The following is a 22,682-nucleotide window of genomic DNA, read 5'->3' on the forward strand; positions in this document are numbered from 1 at the left end:
ATAGGGATTCTTATCTCCTCCTATATCTCTTAACCGTTGATTGCCCCAGTAGTCAGACCTAGTTTTCTTTTCTATCTACTTACACTCCTTTAATGATTTCATCAGTCTCATGGCTTTAAATTTAAAATCTATGTATATGCCAGTGGTTAGCAAGATTATATCTCTTGCCCTGGCCTTTCCTGAATTCTAGACTAATATATCCCACTTGATGTCTCCTTTCCGATCATTCAAATTGTTTAAAATTAACTTGCTGATCTTCTCCCCAAAATGTAGTCCTCCCATAGCTTTTCACCACCATTGATGGAAACTCCATTCTTTCAGTTTTTAGGCAAAAAAACAAAAGCAAAACAAACAAACAAAAATGACCTTGTAGTCATTCTTGATTCTTCTTTTTCTCTGACATTGCTTCTCCAATCAACCAGGAAATCCTCTTGTATCCATTCTCAAAATTCTCCCCAAAATTGATTCAAGTTTAATAATATGACTTTCCAAATATAAGAGTGATGAATAGAACACGTAGTAGAAAGTAGTAAAAGGGCCAAAAAGAACAAGTGTGTTTAACCGTAACATGTCATTATTCAAAGTTAAGAACTCTTTTTGTTTTTAGGCAAGGCTTACGCTCCAGAATTCTATTATGATACCTACAATCCCGTGTGGCAAAACAGACACCGCGTTTATTCCTATAGTCTACAGTGGACACAAATGAATCCTGACGCAGTGGATCGCATTGTTGCATACCGCTTGGGTATTAGGCAGGTGAGAAATTTCATCATGTCTTCTTCTTCTTTGTGGTCCTCCATAAAGACCGTGTTGCTATGATTTCTTACGATAAATGTTAAATTATTTTGCATGAGTTCCAGAGTATATTTTCCTATGTCAAAGATAATATTACTCTACACAGAACTGTTCCTAATTATTTATAAATCTTTGAAGTTTACATATGTATATTCCACTTTGACAGCAGACATAGTAAAGTAGCATGCTTGGAGCCTTCTAAATTCTTCAGCACTAGATATGTGATAGAAATTCAATGGTGTAATTGCTATGAAAGAAACTTATTTAAGGGGTGCTCATACTTACCTATACTTCATAATTCTTTGTCTTGTTTCCTAACAAGGTAGAAGACTTACATTTTTTTTTTTTACTCTAAGGGGTTCAAAGTATACCAGGGGTGCCAAAAAATGTATACACATTTTAAGAGATGTTAACATTTTGGTCAACGATGCTCAAGCAGCAGTTTGCTGGATGGTGTGGTAACCACTTTGGGCACCTCTTGTAATTGCAGAAGTCAAACGTGACTTGTATTTATCTTTTGTATTGGTATATATTGAATATTATAATTTTAACACAATTTTCATTTCTTAAAATGTGTATATCTTTTTGGCACCCTCTGTATGTATGATGTCTTAAAAGTTAATTTAATATGTATGAAGAATAGAAATATTTTAGTAAAATGAGAAAAAAACAATCAAGTCTGATGGTTTCCTAAGGTAGCTAAAGATTATAGGTTATGTGAAAATATTGTATCTGTCTTAAATGTTTAATTTATATCTGTTAAACTCAGTTATCCTTTCGTGGTATAAATAATATTTTTGAAATTTAAATGTACATCTTTACATTGTTTTCTGTTACATAGTGTATTATCTGGGATTACTGTTTCAGCACAGCATCACATTTTTGAAAATTTACTTGATTACCACATAATCTATTAGCTCTCCCTCACAACTTTGTATTATCCACAGATTTTTAAAGTGTGTTTTCTACTTCCTTAACTAAATCACAGAATAGCATTTTGAGTTTGGACAGGAGACAAAGCAAATTTTGTTCAGAGAAAAACTGATCAACCATCAGCAATCCACTCAGCTGTACTATCATAAAACCAATGTTTCTTTATCTTGTTCACAAAGTCATAATAAAAGACACTATAAGATACTTCATTCAAATTAAGATAAATTTTGTGTTGAATATTTTTATCCTACATGTCTAATAATCTAAAAAAAAATATTTTCCTGGTGAATGCATCCTAACATTTGATAATCACTGCTTTCTTATCTAAGTATTCACAGGTCACTGACACAGCCAACAGCAGTGCATCATTCAGAAAGTTTCTCTCTTATTTATTTTATTTCCTAAGAAAATCTGAGTAAATTCCAAATCCACATCAAAATTGTTTTAATTTGATGATAGTTTTCTTTGATAGAGAAGATATAAACAAGAAAGATTAGCAGGCTTTTCTTCCTCTGTTGACTGGCGTATCCCTTTCTTTTCTCAAAACATCTAATATTTTTAGATCTTTCATATTTTTTTCAACATCTTAAACATTCTTTTGTTTGTTTGTTTTAATTTTATTGGGGAATATTGGGGAACAGTGTGTTTCTCCAGGGCCCATCAGCTCCAAGTAGTTGTCCTTCAATCTAGTTGTGGAGGGCACAGCCCAGCTACAAGTCCAGTTGCCATTTTCAATCTTTAGTTGCAGGAGGCACAGCCCACCATCCCATGCAGGAATTGAACCAGCAACCTTGTTGTTGAGAGCTCACGTTCTAACCAACTGAGGCATCTGGCTGCCCCAAAGCATTCTTGACTTTGGACACTTCACACTCATTTTTCAGGTCCTTACCACATGATTTGGTCATTCATAGTCATTTTTTATTATCTGTGTTACGAACAAACTAGAAACATAATACCGAATTGTTCTCTGTAAACTTAAATTATTTTAAGCCCCTTTTCCTTTTTTCTGGTTATAGGTTTATTTGCAATGATAGACACATAATTTTATCTTTCATTTCTCACTTTCTTCCTCATTTATCTTTTCTTAGAATATGTGGGTAACTGCCATTGCTCCCTGTATGCTGGACAGCCGCCTGTTCTAAGTCTGCAGAGTTTACCCAACTCTGCTCATCATTCCATCCTTTAACATCCCTTTTCTCCCCAATGTATCCATTGTATATGCAAGTCACCTTCTCTATAAGTCAAAAGTAACAGAAAAGTAGTTACCATTGTGGTCCTCCTCATCACATAGACTGATTTTCGCAGAATTAGACGTCCTCCTAAGAGAGATCCAACTAAAGATCTTCCTTCTCATCCATCTCTTGTGCTCATTATTAATAAACTACCTTCTGTAATAATTTTGCTAGGATTGCTACGTTATTTTCCAATGCACTTTATCTTCTTTGATTTTCCTTTCCTAATATGAGTATCTCCTCTAACTTCTGGTCTTTATGTTTCTGATCATAATATTAGTATATAATGCTCTGATACGCAGTGACGCACAATTTCCAGTCACTGTGTTGTCTCTTGAGAACAATTTGTTAGATAATAACCCCCTACTCTGCTTCTTTAGAATAAATTATATACATATATAAGTATGTGTGTGTGTGTATGTGTAAATTTCCCCCTTATTATATTCTGCTAAAATAATGAATGCCAGATGCATCTGGCTTCCAATTCTAGGCAATCTAGCCTTATCATTTTATAGCTATGTAATATTGAGCAGATTTCTAAACATACCTAAGCCCGGATTCCTACCTGGTAAATTGAAGATAATGATACCAATCAGACATTTCTAGTATAAAGTGGAATACGTCCCCTACTTGTCCCACAGGTCAGGTTCCCTTGTGAATGTCACTCCTTCCACAAACATCTGTGGCAATTCTTACGCTCATCTGCCAGGGTTGCGTAAGGATTAAAGAGTGCATTTTAAGAACTCAACATTTCTACTATTTTTATTTTAGTTCTGTTTAGTACACTGTATATCCTCAGCCTAAGTGTTATTCCAAGCCATAATTTTTCAAAAATTAATTTCTAGATATATTTTTCACTGTCATATTTTTATTTCAAATCAATTGTCCTCCATAATATCCATTTTACTGATTCATGTTTTTCGTTTCCACTTTAAGTCTTCATTTAAAGCCTTCTTGATCAGATCAGAAGTCTGCTGCTAATACTGTTCTTCCCAAGTTTGTGAGATCCATGGTATCCACCAGAGGAAAACATATTTCTGGTGTTATAAACTATGATCCAGAAAAGAATTCCTTTCTCTTACATACTTTTTGAAGCTGACTCTTTTACTTGATATAGCATTCTTTTCTGTGATTCTTTGTTCTTAGGGTTTTCTTTTATATTTAGAAATAAGTATTATTTCTTTCTTTCTATGTTGCTTTTTAATAATGCTCTATTTTAATTGGTAATGTTGCTCAGATACCATATCTTGCCATGGAGAGAAACTTTGATATATCTTTTGGGGACGACTCAATAAAGTGTAATGACCTTGTGCTTTCTGCCCATGTGACCAGGAAGGTGTTCTTTGTAGATACAGTGTAAGAATAGAAAGAGCATGTATATTTCCCCACTACCATATTCTTTACACTTAACCCTTACAAGAAAATCTTTACATGCAAAATGGCCTCAATACACAACTCTTCTTTAGAAGATCCCCTTATACACAGAAGTTTAGGATGATAGGGTAATCATTATAGACCATGAAATTGACATAGTTCTTTAAGAATATTCCCTATTTAATAAGAAACAAAAGTATTAATGGAAAATAAGGTTATTTTTATATTATCTTAGCAAATGTAGATTCCTTCTTTCTCAAATACATATATTTAGATATCGACATTGTTTTAGGACACAATCTGATACCAGCACTTTAAGAAAATCACTTTGGAAATCTGATCTGATAATCATTGTAATGAAGATTATATAATTACATGCATATTGACTTTTTCATCTTTCAGACTATCTCAGAATCTTGAGTCAATGAGCTTTTGAATGTAATCAGCATAAGGTAGATGATATATAAATAAACAATGTTAGGAATATAACCTAACAACATGTTTAAAAAATGGATATTATTTTACTAATAATTGGTATTTTCATCTTTGATTATGAGACCAAGTTTTCTTCAAGGGATTGTTAATAATTTATGTTATATATTTTATGATTTTAAAGTCTTATTTTAACCCATTCTTTTTTGAGTCTATGTATCTCAATACATTTTTCTATCCGTAAAATATCTAGGTTATCTAGTGCAAAGTATCCCCTTTTAATATCAAATGTGGCCTTAATTATGTAATACACTTCTGTATCAGATTATGTCTAAAAAACAAATTTGATCTTTTAAGACTAATGGTAAATTCACTTCTAAAGAGTCCTACTTTGTTTTTAATCCAGAAGCTGTAAGAAACTTTATTAGCTATTCTTAAATTAAGTAAGATTATAAAATCACTGATGTGTTATTAAATCCACAGCTGGATAGGGATAGTAAACTGAACTTAATGTACCGCCAGCTTTCTGGTAAAGTTAGATGACTCCTGGTTAAACTGTATGGTCTATATTTAAATATGATGAGAAAAATTGTCTCAAAATTTGAGTATTGGCTCATTTACTTTTCTTAAAAGTTGCTGCAGTGTATCTAGAAAAAAAGCATTGGAATTCTGGAATCATTGCTTTAAGAAACTTAAAAGAGAACAAATGTATCATGTCAAGTTAATAAATTAATGTGTGGAAAAAAGTTTTCTCAAAATCATAATGTCCTTAAGTTATACTTTTTTAGGCTCAGCTAAGCAATTGTTTAATTTCCTTAGACAGCTACTAGCCTCCCAATCATTTGCTTCATTTGTTGCTTAATAGGAAAAAGAAAAGGTTATTTCAATGTCTGCTTTCCTTGGTATCTAATGACTTGAGAAACAAGCAAAACTGTGTCTAAGTTATCTGAATATACCAAACAACATAAACATCTTTGACTCCATTTGAAACATACACAACTGTAGTTTTTAATAATAAAGTATTTTAGAGTTTTATACAGTTATTTTTTTATAATCTGCCTTAGAGATACACGATGCATGTGACTTTTGACTGTCACTTTGGAAAGTAGGATATTTTAGTAAATAAAATGCTTTATTTCCCCCTGTTCCTGTCTTCTTAAGTCCTGATATATTGAAATGCTTAGAATTATTGTACTCATTTGTTTACCCAGTCAGTAAAACTTTGAGTAAATTTATCATATAGTAATTACCAGAATTTAAAAAAAGAACAGTGTCCTCATTTTCTTATTGAAATAGGAATATGTACCAAATGCCATAGAAATAGGTATGAGAGCGATTACTATTACAAAATAGTGGGGTTAAGTAACATGATCACCAAGGTGGAGACTGGTTTATTTGTTAGTTTTTATAGGTTTATATTCAAATTCTCTTCATAAATAATTATCATAATAATTACTAATCAAAAATTACTCATCTCAAAAATAATTTTTGGTATAATTGATTATTGAATGAATTTGTTACAATTTTGTTTTGTGACTAGAATTACTGAGCTTTAGTTTATTTCTCCTTTCATTTAAAACAATTTCATTATTTTATTAAATTGTTCATCACTTATTGTTTATTAAAAGCCTAATATTAAAATAGAGCATACTAATTAAGATATATACATTTTTTATATACACAAATGACAATATGCATGATGATTGTGGTTATTAATACTGCTAAGTACCTAATTTAATGTGTTCATAGAGGAAGCAAAAAAATTGAAGAGCATGCAGTATAATTGATTGGTCATGTGGTATGACTTTTTATGCCTTAGCAACTTGCATTAAGAAGTACTAGTTTCTATGCCACGGTCTACAGATGCTGAAGAAAAGTTGTAGGATAAGATAGAAGTGAAATTAGAATAATGTACATGATTGATTTAAGCCAGTTAGATTTTCTTGAGAAAAATATTTAGAGGTTCCATTTGACATAGGGCATTTAATGCCAGTCTAGGTGAATCGGTGGAGAATTAATAGATAATCTGGATTCATTGTATAGTCTTAAATCATGAATAAAGTGACATTTTCTGTAGATTAATCTGTTCATATTATACATAGTATATTGAATGATATTACAATAGAGGCAGAGACCCCAGTTAAGCATGTTTGCAGTAAGATTTAAATTAGACAAGTAAAGGTGGAGAGGAAAAAAATATTGAATTAAGAAAATGTTAAAATGGGCAGAGCTTGACTATTGATTTAATTTTGAGAAACAATTTTAAAAAGTACAGTGACCTTATATTCTCTGCCATTTACTTTCATTTCTCTAGTGAATGTTCTGGAAATCATCAAATATATAGATGAAGAAAAGAGCAAGGGATACAGAGAAATGTAGAGAAACCATTTTGTAAATGGTCTCTTTGGCTCTGGAAAAGAAATAAGCCAGAATCCAGTTGGTATAAAATGAAGTTATCTTTATCTTCCAAATGAAAGACAATGCATGTCCTCTTCATTCCTATAAATACTAACTTCACAATGTATCTATTAGGAGATATAAATATGATAAATTTGAAAGACCTGGACAAGCAACGTACCTCTGGTGGAGACGATTTTGTGAAATAAAGGTACTTTGTCTTGGAAAAGTCCAAGTACTTTCTGAGGATTTTTTTCTGAGTCTGTGTCTCTTTTAACACATTTTATTTTTTGTTATAATACTGCGTGGGAAAATTAATTAGAATTTTTCTTTTCTTGACCCTGAATGTGGTAGAAAAACGAACAACTTCAAAGAAACTTTTGGAGCGCAAGTATTAAATTATTGACAGAAATAAAATATTGAATCAAAGTTAGCAAGTATGCTCATGTTTTCAAATTAAGCTTGTTAAATTTGAGTAATAGAGGAACATAAAACAAGTAAAGGTACTGTAGTTAGTAACATGCTATTGGAATTTAAGTGAGCACTTCCCCTTAAATATTTAAATTATAGGTTAGAAGCATTAAACGTGAGAACTGGAGCTGACAAAAAATGTAGAGACATAAATTTACTATATGAAGACAGTAGTGATAGAACTTGCAGTGAAAATGAAAGAACTGATAGGTAGAAAATCTTCCAATTCCAGGAAAAATAAGGGGAGAGGGTGTGAATGTGTATGTGTGTGTGTGAGGGGGTGTTATTTCCACTTTTAAACAAAATTTGAAAAGTTTATAAAGCCCCAAATTTCTAAAATACTACATACTGACAAATCAGTGTTGCATTTTTATTTAAGTAATTAAGTTAAGAGGGGAATAGGAAAAAAGAGAAAGAGATTGTAAATAGGTTTAACATTATTCAAAGTCAACAAATTATAGATCTAATTAAATTGACCAGAGCCTATCCTATTGTCCACTTGAATCAGTATTTTATTAAGAGAAGACTGATATATTTCCTTAATTGTAAGGACACTTCTTAAATGCCTAAATTGTATCTTTTATAGTCTGTTACGGTTACACTATTAGGGAATTCAAGACAGTGTTCCAAATCAAAGAAATTATCCAACAGACCTGTGTGTTTGTGTGTGTGTGTGTGTGTGTGTGTGTGTGTGTGTGTGTGTGTTCAGTGTCTTAAATGACTAGGAGTGTGAAGTTAAATGGTAAACAGTCATTCATTCAAATATTTTTAAGGAAAAGAAAGGATCAAAACTGAAATGTTGTATAGATTAATTGTATTTTTTTCATGCTTCAATACTAGCAAGTTGTTCGAATACAGATTTATATATGTGTTTATAGTCTATTTGTGCTTTATGTATTGCATTTATTAATAATCTAAACACACTGTCTCCTTTGTGTTATAGCAGTAGTTCTCAAATTTAAGCATGTGTCAAAATCATCTGTAAGGATTTTTAAAACAGTTGGACCAAACTCCCAAGAGTTTGTATTTCTAACAACTTCCTGTGTGATACAACTTCCTGATACAGCTGGTTTGGGGCAACACTTTGAGAACCAATGTTTTATGTTTTCATACTAGAATGAAGAGACTAAGAGCGGATTCCATTTTCATCTTTTGTCTTTTCCTTATACTAACTTTCTTAGATGTTCTCACCATGGAAAAAGTACTGTAAATACTGTGTCAAGCACAGTACTTAGCATATGATGCTCAATGCCATTTGTGGAATGTTAATTTGAAATTTATGTTTTATAATGGCTGAATATTATGTTCCAACAGGAGAGTCATTCTTTTGTTATGCTTGGATTTATACATTTCCAAGACCAGTGATCGTTAAAATATTGTTTTGAGTTCACTCTTGATTTTCAAGATTTATGCAATAGACTGAGAAAAAAACCCAACTGCAAATATTTTCATTAGTTCTTCTGAGCAAGATATACACAGTCCCTTAGGCTTATATTTGTATAGATTCCTAAGCGTTTTTTATATGAGACCTATTAATGAGATATTAAAAGGTACTTAATTGTGGTATGTGTGGACTAAAATTTGCATTTGGTAGTTTCCTGATGATTAATTTAGGGCTTTACAAAGGAGTGTGACTACCTCAAAACACTGTTACACTCCTAAGTGATCATTTCCAAAAATTCCAAGAATGAATGATTTTCAGTTGTCTTAAATTGATAACCATTTGTATTGCTTTTATTTCATTTTTAATTATAAATTACTATTTGTTTAGCTTTATCATTTTCAGTTGTATTTCAGGTTTCTTAAGTTGTGTTAAATGTGGAGTCCTACAAATTTTCACACTATTTTTATACCAAAAAACCTGATTACTTTTCAGCAAAGTAAAATATTTTGACTAAAATGGCTAGAACAAGATTTACCTTTGAATAATAAATCTTGAACATGACTGATTTCAAAAAAATTACATAAAAACTACTGCTGTACAAGTACCTCATGAAGGATTGCTAAGTTTTTCAAGTCCCTGTTTTAAAAAGTTCAAACAAGAAAGGCAAAATATCATAAAATGTTTAAGTTGCTTTAGTTTATTTCAAGTTAGGGAAACCATTTCTGAAAAGATGGAAACAAGAAGTTGAGTTGAAATTTGAAGGTAATAGTTTGAATATTATAGCCATTACCTATTCCTAATAGCTGTGCATGAAGTCTATATACTATAGTCTGGTAATGTTCTATGTTCTTTACATGCATTACCATATTTAATCACTCCCTTTTGAAATTTTCAATTACAGTTGACATTCAATATTACGTTATGTTAATCTCAAATGTACATCATAGTGATTGGACATCTAAACAATTTAAGAACTGATGCCCTGACTGGTCAGTACCCATCTGGCACTATGTATAGTTATTGTCATATTAGTCATGATATTCTCTGTGCTTTAACTTACAACCCCATTACTATTTTGTAACTACCAATTTGTACTTTTTAATCCCTTCAACTTTTTCACCCACTCCACCAAACTCACTCCTATCTGGGAACCATCAAAATGTTCTCTGTATCTATGAGTTTCGGTTTTCTTTTTTAATTTTGTTCTTTAGATTCTACATATAAACAAAATCACATTGCATCTGTGTTTCTCTGTCTGAATAGTCCACTCAGCACAATACCCTCCAGGTCTATTCATGCCACTTCAGATGGCGAGAACGCATTCCTTTCCATGGCCAAACAATATTACACCATATACATGTACCATCTCCTCTTTATCTATTCATCCATTGATGAACACACAGGCTGCCTCCACATCTTAGCCATTGTAAACAATGCTGCAATGAACATATGGATGCAAACATCCCTTCAAGGTAGCTTGGCTTTCTTTGGATAATTACCGAGAAGTGGGATTACTGGGTCCCTCTTTGTCTTGTGTCATAGCCTTTGTTTTAAAGTCTATTTTGTTGATATAAGTATTGCAACTCCATTGCATTGTATTATTTTGTTTTGTTTTTGCATCCCATTTTCATGAAAAATCTTTTTCTATCCCTTTTCTTTCAGTCTGTGTCTTTCTTTAGATCTGAAGTGAGTGTCTTGTAGGCAGCATATGTAAGGGTCTTGTTTTCTTATCCATTCAGCCACCCTATCTTTTGATTAGAACATTTAATCCATTTACATTTAAAGTAACTGCTGATAGACATGTAGTTATTGACATTATATTATTCATATTTTGTGTTTTGTTTTTTTGGTGTTAAGTTCCTCTATTTCTTGTGGTTTTGTTGTGATGAACTTCTCTAGCTTTTTCTTGTCTGGGAAGCTCTTTATCTATCCTTCAATTCTAAATGCTAGCTTTTCTGGGTAGAGTAATCTTGGCTGTAAGTGCTTGTTTTTCATCACTTTGAATATTTCATGCCAATCTCTCCTGGCCTGTAATGTTTCTGTTGAGAAATCGGCTGACATTTTTATGGGGCTTCCTCATAGGTAACTAACTGCTTTTCTCTTGCTGCTTTTAGAATTCTCTCTTTGTGTTAACCTTTGGCATTTTAATGATGATGTGTCTTGGTGTGGGCTTGTTTAGGCTGATCTTGTTTGGGACTCTCTGCACTTCCTCAGCTTGTATATCTCTTTCCTTCACAGGTCAGGGAAGTTTTCCATCATTATTTCCTCAAGTAGGTTTTCAATTCCTTGCTCTCTCTCTTCTCCTTCTGGTGTCCCTATGATGAGAATTTTGTTATGCTTGCTGTTTTCCCAGAGCCCCATTAAACTCTCCTCATGTTTTTGGATTCTTTTTTTCTTTTTTCTGTTCTGATTGGGTGTTTTCTACTACCTTATCTTCTGAATCTCTTATTTGATCCTTTGTTTCATCTAATCTACTGTTGTTGTTTTTTTGTGTTGTTTTTTGTTTTGTTTTTGTTTTGATTTTGTTTTGTTTTTTGTTTTGTTTTTGTTTTTGTTTTGTTTTGATTTGTTTTTTTGTGTGTGCGTGTGTGTTTATTCATTTTTTTTATTTGTGAATATTGAGGAACAGTGATTTTTTCCAGGACCCTTCAGCTCCAAGTCCAGTCGCTATTTTCAATCATAGTTGCAGGGGGCTCAGCCCACCATCCCATGCAGGAATTAAACCAGCAGCCCTGTTGTTAACAGCTCGTACTCTAGCCAACTGAGCTATCTGGCTGCCATCATCTAATCTACTATTGATTCTTTCTAATGTATTCTTCATTTCAGTTATTGTAGTCTTCATTTCTGACTGGCTCTGTTTTATGTTTTCTCTCTCCATTTTTATGTTTCCTATCTCTTGGTTGAAGTTCTCACTGAGATCACCAGGCATCCTTATAAGCAGTGTTTTGAACTCTGCATGTGGTAGATTGCTTGTCTCCAATTTAGCTAGTTCTTTTTTTTGGATTCTTGTTTTTTTCTTTCATTTGGAACACGTTTCTCTGTCTCCCCATTTTGGCTGCCCCCCTGTGTTTGTTTCTATATGTTAGGTAGAGCTCCTATGTCTCTCAGTCTTAGTAGGGTTTCTTTATGTAGTAGGTGTTCTGTGTGGCCCAGTGGCAGAGTCTCCCTGGTCACCTGAGGTGGGTGCTTCAAGCGTCTCCCTTGTGTGGGTTGTGTGTGCCCTCCTGTGGGTAGGTGAGCCTTGGTTGCTGATTGCATGTCAATGGCAGAGATGGACCCTTGGTCTGATTGGTTGTGAAGACTGTGGAGAAACTATTGTGCAGGGGCTGACTTCACAGAACAGGATTTGCTTTAGCAGAGTTCTGGTGACTGCCCAGTCTGCCCTTTGGGTATGTCTGCTGATGCATCCAGGTGCTACTTCAGCTCTAGCTGAAGCCTATCAGGAGGCCAGCCCCAGGCCTCCTGGTAGGGACCCTGCACCACAGGCCAAGTTCAGTTGCAGCTTATGCCCTGCCTGGGGCAACCTGGCATGAGCCACAAATCAACCCTTAACTAGCTGCTACCTTGACTGGGCTTGGAGGTATCTCAAGAGGCCAAGCCACAAACTGAGGCCAGCTGCCACTACTGCCTAGCTTGCATCTGCTCAGCAAAAAGTACAGGACATGCCAAATCCATATATTGCCTGTTTCAGTTTTATGAATCTTTGAGAGAGATTTTAGGAAAGTTCACAGTGTGAGCCAAGGCAGGGCATTTGTATGGAAAAGCCACTGGAAATGGCTTGGGTATGCCCACAAGTTGCGTGATGCAAAGTCTCAGGGAATCACCAAGGTAGGGCAGACAAATGGTGTTAGCCAGGTTGATGAAGACTCAGATATGGTGGACACCTCTGTATGCACACCAGGATTGGAGAAGGCTCAACAAAGAACAATGGCTTCCCTAGTTCCTCCATCCAGGAGAAAGCTGGACCTCCAGGCCTCACCCTGCAGCCAGACAGCTCAGTTCCTCCCTGTATCCTTCGCATCTTTCGAGCTGCCGTTCCAAAGCTAGAGCTCAGAGTGTGTGAGTCTGTCAGCGAGTAAGTCTGTGTGCAGGTCCTTTAAGAGGAACGCCTGGGACTGCAGGAGCCCTCCTTCTCACTCAATCACAATCTCCACTGTTTTTTATAGCCAGATGTTGTGGAGACTTCCATTGGCACTGAAACCCTGGGATGGGGAGTCTGGTGTGGGGCTGGGACTCCTCACTTTTCTGGGAGGACCTCTGCAGCTGAGGACCTCTGAGATATCTCTCCCAATTTTTAATGGTCACATGTGAGTGTGGCAAGAGCCTGTTCCACATCTCTGTTTCTCCTATCAGTCTTAAGGTGGCTTCTTCTGTATGTACTTAGTTGTAGGACTTTAGTTCAGCTAGACTTGGAGCAATTTTTAATGATTGTTGTTCTGTAGTTTAGTTGCAATTTTTATGGGGTCATTAGAGGAGGCAAGCACAGTGTTTACCTACTTCACTATTTTCACTGGAAATTTCTACATGCCATTATTTGAAATTAGAGCAGTTTTATAAATTCTATCAATGTAACATAACTTTCTAAATTTTTCAACAGTTTTTCTATATCTCTGTGTATATTTTCAGTGCCCATTATATCAGAAATTTACATTTACTTCAGTTATTTTTATGACCACCAACTAAATATAACTGTTGTCCCTGGCTAATGAGATACTGTTTGATTTGGTTGTAATTATCTAATCTTCAAAGAATTCAGCAAATGTGATTTTTTTTTTCTTTTTGTCATCATGAATTGGACTTCACACTTATGAGTGTATCATTTTTATGTACTTGCTGATCAGTCATATTGTTGTGACTGATCTAACAATAAAGTAAGTATAGTTTAGTTTATATTAGTACAATTTTGTATACATAGGTAATCACTTGATACATTTTAATGTTTCATAAATATTATACAATACTCTGTTTTAATTTACTTATATTTGCATCTTTTTCCAATTTGCGTGTGGTTTAGTGGCATATGCATATAGATGCACTGTTTGATATCAACAATTATGTATGAGATGGTCTGCATGCAACCTCAAAAGAATATAAATAAAAGTGTAAAATAGAGTCTGGAAACATAATGAGCATATTCGGCAAGTGGAAAAAAAAATGAAACAGGCTTTCATTTGTAAAGATTAGTAGTTAGTATTTTAACACGGATTTCAAGAAGTCCCACCAGCTCTAAAGTAGCTTTCCCAGTCTTGACCTTGGGCCACTGGAAATTGCTTTGAATATCTGAAATATTTTCTGTCATTGTTAGTCTTCTTGTATAAAGTGAGTCCTACAGACAAGGTATAATCTTGGACTTTTCATCTAATTTAAAGACTTAGCAATTTATCTTGTAATAACTTAGTAGCTAATGGTCTTGTAATAATGAAATGAGTTTATGGATAATCACCTAGGTGGAGAGAAGAGTCTTCCTAGAAATGAAAAATGTGCTTGATTGTCTGTTTTGCATAGGGCTATCCCTGCAAGTTCCATTACTGTTGTTATATTAGAGCTACAACTTCTACATGCCTTCTCATAGTAACAGAGATTCATATTTATTTCCTGTGGTCTTACATAGACTACCCAGGTAATACTACTTCAGAGACTAGAATGTAGATTTCCAAGGGTGCAAGTGTGAGTTTTCTAATAAGAAAAGACATTGAGACCCTGAAATTGGATGTATTGAAGGATAATTCACTTGAGTCCAGAGTTTCTAGTACAGTTTCCTCTCCTGAGTTTAAGGACTTTTTAAGAATAATATATGTTATTCATTATTTATGAACCCAATTCTTTAAAAAAAAAAAAAAAAAAAAACAACAACATGCTTATGCAAACACTGAAGCACGTCAGACTGTATATTAGAGACATCAAACATTTTTTATGAAAATAAATGTCTCAGGTATGAATTTTATCAAATATTCCCAGTATGTTTGAACACTCAAGAATGCTTTTACTTAGGGTTGCTCATCTGAGAATGGTATTAGGCTCAGAAAGTACTCAATCTGCCACACTGACCCTCTGGATGTCCATATATTCTTGTATGGATTAGACCTACTTTTTAAAATTAGCACTTTTATTATTAATGCAAGTGTCAATAATAATAGCAATGCTATGATTTTTTAATAATATTAAAATATTTGCACAGATTTCAAATATTTCAAAGAAATTTTACAATTTTTTATAAATTTTGTCTTTTTTAACAATTGTATATTTTGAAGCCACCCTTGTTTATAAAGTGATACTAATTGACTTAACAGTGTTTAAAATTTTCTTCTTTTTCAATTAATATAAAATTATTTTATAATGGCATCTAGAGTTGACAATTCTATTAAATGAACACCAAAAAAAACCAGGAGTCAAGCAGTCACTATAAACAAAGATATTTAATATAATTTCAACTTCAAAAAACTGTTGCTTGGAAACCAGATCATAATAGGCAAGTAATGCTAAGTTAATGAGCAAAGCCACAACTCAAGATAAAGTAGGAACTTTTGTGGTGGAGTGAGAAAAGCATTTCTAATATGCCATATAATACAAATAATATAACAGGTACACGTATTAGACTAACAATAAGTTTAACTAGGTTTTTTTCTTTGTTTTTATTAGTTTCAGGTGTACAAAACAATGTAATAGTTAGACATTTACACCCCTCACAAAGTGATAACCCCCTCCCCCAATCTACTACCCCTCGTACATCGTATATAGCTGCTACAATTCCATTGACTATTCCCTATGCTGCACTCCCAATGCTGTCAATATATATATATATATATATATATATATATATATATATATATATATATATATATGTATTTGACTTTCAATATTATTCAGCTTCAGGTGTATAGTGCAATGATCAGCATCTACACCATCCATGAAGTGGTCTCCCTAATAAGACAAGTGCCCATTGACACCCTTTGTGGAAAAGAAATGCTCTGGCTAGCTGATTCAGTGACTCTATAATGGTGGTGAGGAAGATAAATACTTTCTTTGACTAGAAACATAAAGTTCCCTTAGGTTAAATATAGAGTTGGACATTTTAGTCAAGATTAGAAAATAAAACTTTAAAGTATCAAAATAAAATGTATTGTTTTGGGGTAATAAAAAGTCAAGGCATACAGCCAACTATCAATTTTATCTGTAATAGCTCCACTAAGCTAACTCTGTCCTAATACTAAAATTAAAATAATGTATTTCATGCCTTAAAAACACCATAATCTTCATTTTCTGGTGAAATCTATTTTTTTAAAAGATATTATGTTGTACTACTAAAAAAAGAAAGTGATTATCTGTATATTTAACTAGATCTGTGGATTCTCAGTGTCTTAGAGACTGCAGCAAATGAAGTATTGCGATACAAAGTAGTGTAAATCTGGAGAAAATGCATATTCTCTCTACTATAAAATGCTGGATAACATTGACTTGAACATATGGCAGATTCTTAACCATTATTAGCTGATAGCATGAGGATATTACGGCCATATTGGAAGCAATAAAGATAGACAAATAGGGGGAAGAAACTCCTGTTGTAACTCTTGTGTTATATACATTTTACATCAATACAATGCCATGCCTACTTTAGTTCAGTTGCTTTGGGGGAAAAAACAAACAAAACAAAACAAAACAAAAAACCTCAGTTGTAGAAAAATGTTTTTCAGTATAGCAAAAAAGCTAGTATTTTGGAAGAAAATAGTTGTTGTTTTTTAATTTGCATAGTTTTAGATATAATATAACTTCTATGCATTCAGACATATGTTGGAAAATTGTAAAACCATATTAGGTAAAAGATTTTTAAAAATACATTTGGTACATAGTTCCTCCATGCCATGAGGGAGGAAGGAAATGTATCTGGAAAGAGGTAGATACAAATCTATAAAATTGTATCTCTTTTTAAAAAGAGATCTGAGCAAAATATGATAAACTATTGTCTTAATTATTGATACAGCTACAGATAATTGCTTAGTATCTCAGTATGTTTCTGCAATTTAACACTGTCCATAGCTTTAAAACTTTTAAATTGAAATGCTTCTGTGTGTTAGATGTATGGTTTTGTTTTTACACAGTCTAATTAATGAATTTCATGCAGTTATAGCAAATATTCAGCTACCTCAGTTATTAATAGAAAGGAAAAGCTAATAGTGATTCTGATAAAGTGTTAATAGTGCATCTCATCTACAGAATTCGATATTCCACAGTATTCAAATACTCATCAATTTCAGTGACAATGGCTTTTAAAGACTACTCTTGTGTTACTGCTGGGGAAAAATCAGCCCTCAAATGTCTTGATGTGCCCAAAACAAGCAGTTAATAAGTATAAAAATAAAAATAAAAACCAGGAAACCAGAGTTATTTATTCAATCCTTAAGCATCCTGGAGCCTTTTGCTTTTAAGACATTTCAACTCAGTTAAATGCCTTTTCTCTCCTAAATATCTGTTTAACAAATCTTGTTAGGGAATGCCCTTAATTTTTATGATGAAATTCTAGTAATATGTGAGCCACATTATAGTGTCAAAAGCTGTCATTTTTTAAATAAAGACAAAAAAATAACAAATACAACAAAGAGTTCCATTTGAAATAGAAAAAGAACCCTAAAAAAAGCACTTCATGGCCCCAGAAGTTAAGAAGGTTCATGTAGGGTCTGCAGTTTTCCCCACAGGTCCATTAATCTCCCTCTTGTTTTCATGTCTCTAGAGTTGGGTTTAGAGAGGGGCAAAAATCCTGTTAGGCTTCTTTTTTACTAAGAACTGCACTATTGACTATTGCATGCTACCTTTGCTTAATCTGAGTTAAAATTTATGTTGTGGTCCAATATTTTTTGTTGATGCTATCTGTCTAATGAAAATAATTGACATCCTTTGTCTTAATTAGTTGGTTGGCCTTGATATAATATTTTATTTTTCTGCCAAAACCCCATTCCCCATCTAGTCTTGCAATCTTTCCCTGGAGTATTTGATTTTAATCTGTCTTTCCCAACTTCCTTTGTTTTTCTTTAAGGGTGCTACTGTTCAATATATGACTTTCATTATCTAACATTATTTGACAATTGCCAAAGATCATGTCCATAAAGAATGCTCTCAAAATTTTAGTGTGACCTCCCTAGCCTCACCCACCTGACAAATCTGTACTTCAATGCCGCACTTACCTCTCAGATGTAACATGTGTAAATCTTAACCTAATTTATCTCAAGCCTTTTCTTCCTCCAGTGTTCCCATTACACTAAATACTCCCATCACCCATCCCATTGCTTAAGCCACAGAAAAACTAGGAATAATTCTTGACATTTACCTGTGTTTCATTTCTTATATCCAGTTCATAACCAATTTCTGCCAATTTTATCTCTTGAATATACCTCAAATCCTTTTACCATTATCTACTCTACCACTAAATCCAATTTCTTGCCAGATAAATTATCAGAGCGTCCTGCTGAGTAAACCCTTGCCTCCTCCAAATTGTATTCCATAATTAACCATTATATTTTTAACTGCTAATATTTTTCGTTTTCATTATATAATTTCTACTGTATATAATAAGAATTCTGTCATATATTTTGGAAATATTCATTATGCATTTATCTTCTCATTTATATGTAATTCTTACTGTGCATTTTTTTTTAAATTTATACAGATGAATTTTTCCATCTGATGATTTCTGAATTTTAAGTCACCTTGGAAAAGCTGAGCACAAAGATCTAAGCAAAATCTCAATTGATTACTTCTAATACTTTTGTGGTTTCATTTTTTACTTTAAGGTTAGGATCTAGTTGCAATTTGTTTAGGTAAGTTTTCCAGTTAAAGAAAATGGATAAAGTTGATTACAATCCCCTGAATTAGGTCATGTTAATCATGTTATACATTCCCAGTTTGTAATTATATATTTTTGGGTGATAATTAAATTTCTCTCTCACCGCACCCTTTCCACATTCATACCAGTTGCCTCTTAGTAATAGTAATACTAGTAGTAGGACTAGAAGATGTAATTATTGTTATATCAGCTACGACTTATGCAACGCTTACTTTGTATTGAATATTTTTGAGCACTTTACATGTATTAACGCTTAATCCTCACAAAATCTCAATGAGGCAGTTACTAAGTTTGATTTTAAGTTTTATGAAGAATAAACATTCTGTCTAATTTGTTTCAGTAATAGCCTCTCAATAGATGGTTTTGAATGAATTAATAAATGATATTGTGCAACACTTTTCATTAAAATAAAATAGAATTAACATTTGTTATTGAAACTGCAGCTTCAAAATCTCAAATGACCTTAATTATACAACCTGGTATAACTTGTTGCTTGCTTCTCTGACTGTTTTCAAAAGTAATATTTTAAGAAAATTTTAACAATTATGACATTTTTAATGGACATTGACAGAATACAGGGTATAGATATGAGAGCAATATCAAGTTAAAATAATATTTAAGCCTAGGCATAGTTCAGTAGAGAGTGGTATTAGATTATATGCTTAATAAATACAAATAAAATAAGTTAATAAAGAGTAATAACCTAAATATGGTTTAACATATGGATAAATATAGTTATCACATTATGAGTTTTCTGAAAACAATTAAATATATTTATTGTGTAATAAAATATTTGTTGCTTCAATTACCACTTATTTTGGGCCATTTTGGGGTGCACATATATAGCATTTCTTTAAACAAAAAGTGTTAATATATTACTGTTTAATATATACTAATGAACACTTGTCAAATAATTTCAATATTTTTTTTCTTCCTTAAAATTGGTATTAGTATCATCTCACATAAAATACATACATCTAGCTAAGTATCTATAGTTGATGTCATTTGTTTAGAATAAGGTGGATGCTGACTTCTAAATAGATTGCTTTTAATGGTGGTAGGTAAAAAGGAGTTTAAAAATGTGATTATATGACAGTATGATACACCTTTAGTTTAACTTCCAAGAATGTACATATTTTGATACTTGCCCTTTAATAAGGAAACCTTCCTATTGGAAATGTGTGATACAATCAAAGTTCTAACACATAATTTTAGAATATAAGATTATTGTTCATGTGAAGTTTATTTCTTCCCAATCCTCATCTTCATGGGAAGAGTAAATCCTATACCACAGATGTTGACCTTGGTCACGTGAGTTGCTCTTGTCGTTGTGGACTATGTGCAGAAATGATGTATACTGGTTCTGAGTGAAGGATTAAGAGGGCTTGCATTATTATGCTCATTCTCTAGGACCATCTGATGTCATCAATGAGACAAACCTTCTTTAGGTAGCTTGGTGGGCCAAGAAAAATGAGATATTTGGACCAGACCTGAGTTTGACCCATGACTGAAGACAAGCCCAGTCAAGCCTAGTTTAAATAAGCTGAAATCCAACCAACCTACAGATGCACAAGCAAAAAATAAATGCTTATTATTTTATGCTATTAAGATTTTATGGTGATTTGTTACACAGCATGGACATACTACTATTTTTCCTTGATATATTTTATATTGCAATTTTGCAAAAAGAATCTTTGATAGAAGACAATATTAACAAAATCACAATATAATTCATTAAACATGTCTAAAAAAATGTATTTTATAGTTTTACATTGAGTAAACTTAATAATCTGTTTATTTTTTTCCTTAAGATCTACAGGGAATGAAAACAAGTTATTAGTATCTATAATCATTAACATTATGTATAACTGTATATAACTGAAAATAACAAAATAATAGAAGCTTAAAATCGATAGATGTTTAGTTTTCTCTTGCAAAGAATCAGTTCAGGCATCAGCGGTCCAGTGCCAACATGTCCACAGGACCATAAGAAAACTAAGGTCATAGCTTTTATTTTTCTCTATCAGAAGGCATGACTTTCATGGTTGTGGTTACCTGATGGTCTAAGATAGTTGCTAGCACTTGAGCCATCACAAATGAATCATAGACCAGAATCAAGAGTAAAGACAAAGTATTAAACAAATTAAAATCCGGAAAAAAATTAATAAATACCCTTCCTAGCTGATTAGGCAGTCTTCATTAGTCTCCCCAGAAGCACCATGGTCACATGACCACATCTTGTTTAAAGGGAGGCTCAGAAACTTAGCACAACTGAAAATTGGATTCTCTTGCTAATGAGCGAGGAGACTGGGATTGTGTCAGAACGTAGCAGTTCCAGGGACATTCCTCTATTTGTTCACTAAGAAAAGTTATTGTATCTCATTGGCCATGAAAATCACTACAAATGATACTTTATATTTCAAGAAAAAATGAAAATCTAAATTTCCTAAGCCTCAGAAAAATGTACAGTATTAGAGATTACATTTAAACTGTGTTTGAATATATATATTTTATAAACATTGCCATGTTCTTAACACTGATAAAACGAGCTTGGTTCCTCAGTGTTTTTGTTTTTCATGTCAGCCTAGTTCAGTGTATTTGAATGAATGAATGAATGAATGAATGAATGAATATAGTAGTCAATGTTGTGCAGTGTTTCCATGAAAAGAGAATATTATTGACATTTTTATCCCAAATGCAGTAAGAGATGCTAATCTCTATTTACAAATTTTTGTAAGGTTTTCTTACTGATTTTTCTTCTAGCCCTATAATTTGATACCATTTTGATGATCACAACTTTTTATCATTGTGAATAATTGAATTAAACCTATAGTATATCAATACATTTAAATTTTCATACCATTACTTTCTATTATATAAAGTTTATAAAAATATATTGACCTGAGGCTTCTCCTTATGAGTGTCAAATTGATTGCCCAAGTAGATACCTATTTAAGTGATATCAAGCTAAAGTAGTCTAACAAAACTAAGAAAATATTCATGATAACATTATAGATTTCAGCTAAGTTAAAATGAATAATTCATCAAAGTACATAGTGAGTGTTCAATAATGTTAGCTATTATTATAAATATTATTACAAAAGAGTAATCACTCAGATAACTTGAGCAGGAGAATAAGATTAAATTACTGGCATAAATTAGAAATATTACAAGTTTGGTTCCAAATCACCCCAAGTGAGTTACAGGCATACCTTGGAGATATTGTGTGGTTGGTTCAAGATCACTGTAGAAAAGTGAGCATTGCAATAAAATGGGTTGTAATCTTTTTGCTGATGGAGGGTCTTGCCTTCCATTTTCTAAAAGCAATACCTGTGGAGTACAATGAAGTGGAGCACAATAAAACAAGGTACTCCTGTACTTTGGTGACACAATGTAGGATGGGTAGGAATCATAATTCAGTAGAAATAAGGAGTTTAGTTACAAGGCTTTTAGAGGAAGTTATTGACGAGATGTGGAAGGGTCAAATGCATTTATAGAATCAAAATATAAAACTATCAGTAATAAATCCAGAACACAGCAGTAGTAAAATATATTATGGATGTAAAACAGTAACCGGGTTATTCATAAAAATAATTAAAGGAAGTGATTATGGTCCCCTTATATCAGAAAAATACCAACATGAAATGCTAACATCAAAACCCTGAATAGTAATCTATTTGTACATCCTGGAAAAACTAACAATGAAGAAAGATGCTGACTGAGCTGCTTAATTCCAATTTATTAGGATTGAAATCTATAATGAATTAATCTTTAGGTTGAAGTGTTCTTTCACCTGCTGATCCAAGCATGACAAGAAAATAATTAGACT

At 32.8% G+C, this 22,682-nt stretch overlaps 1 protein-coding gene across 4 annotated transcripts in view; it reads left to right on the forward strand.

Annotated features, from left to right (window-relative positions):
* Positions 1–22,682, forward strand: part of MDGA2 (MAM domain containing glycosylphosphatidylinositol anchor 2) — a 797,923-nt gene that overhangs the window by 711,768 nt on the left and 63,473 nt on the right. For all 4 annotated transcript variants that reach the window (XM_074328195.2, XM_088796863.1, XM_074328196.2 and 1 more), the window contains one exon: positions 608–756. In XM_074328195.2, coding sequence (XP_074184296.2) covers positions 608–756 — 149 coding nt within the window. The remainder of the gene's footprint in view (positions 1–607; positions 757–22,682) is intronic.

The sequence above is a fragment of the Rhinolophus sinicus genome, chromosome 3 (genome assembly GCF_057876585.1).
Source record: "Rhinolophus sinicus isolate RSI-liver-muscle chromosome 3, RSI-T2T, whole genome shotgun sequence".
NCBI classification, from domain to species: Eukaryota; Metazoa; Chordata; class Mammalia; order Chiroptera; family Rhinolophidae; genus Rhinolophus; species Rhinolophus sinicus.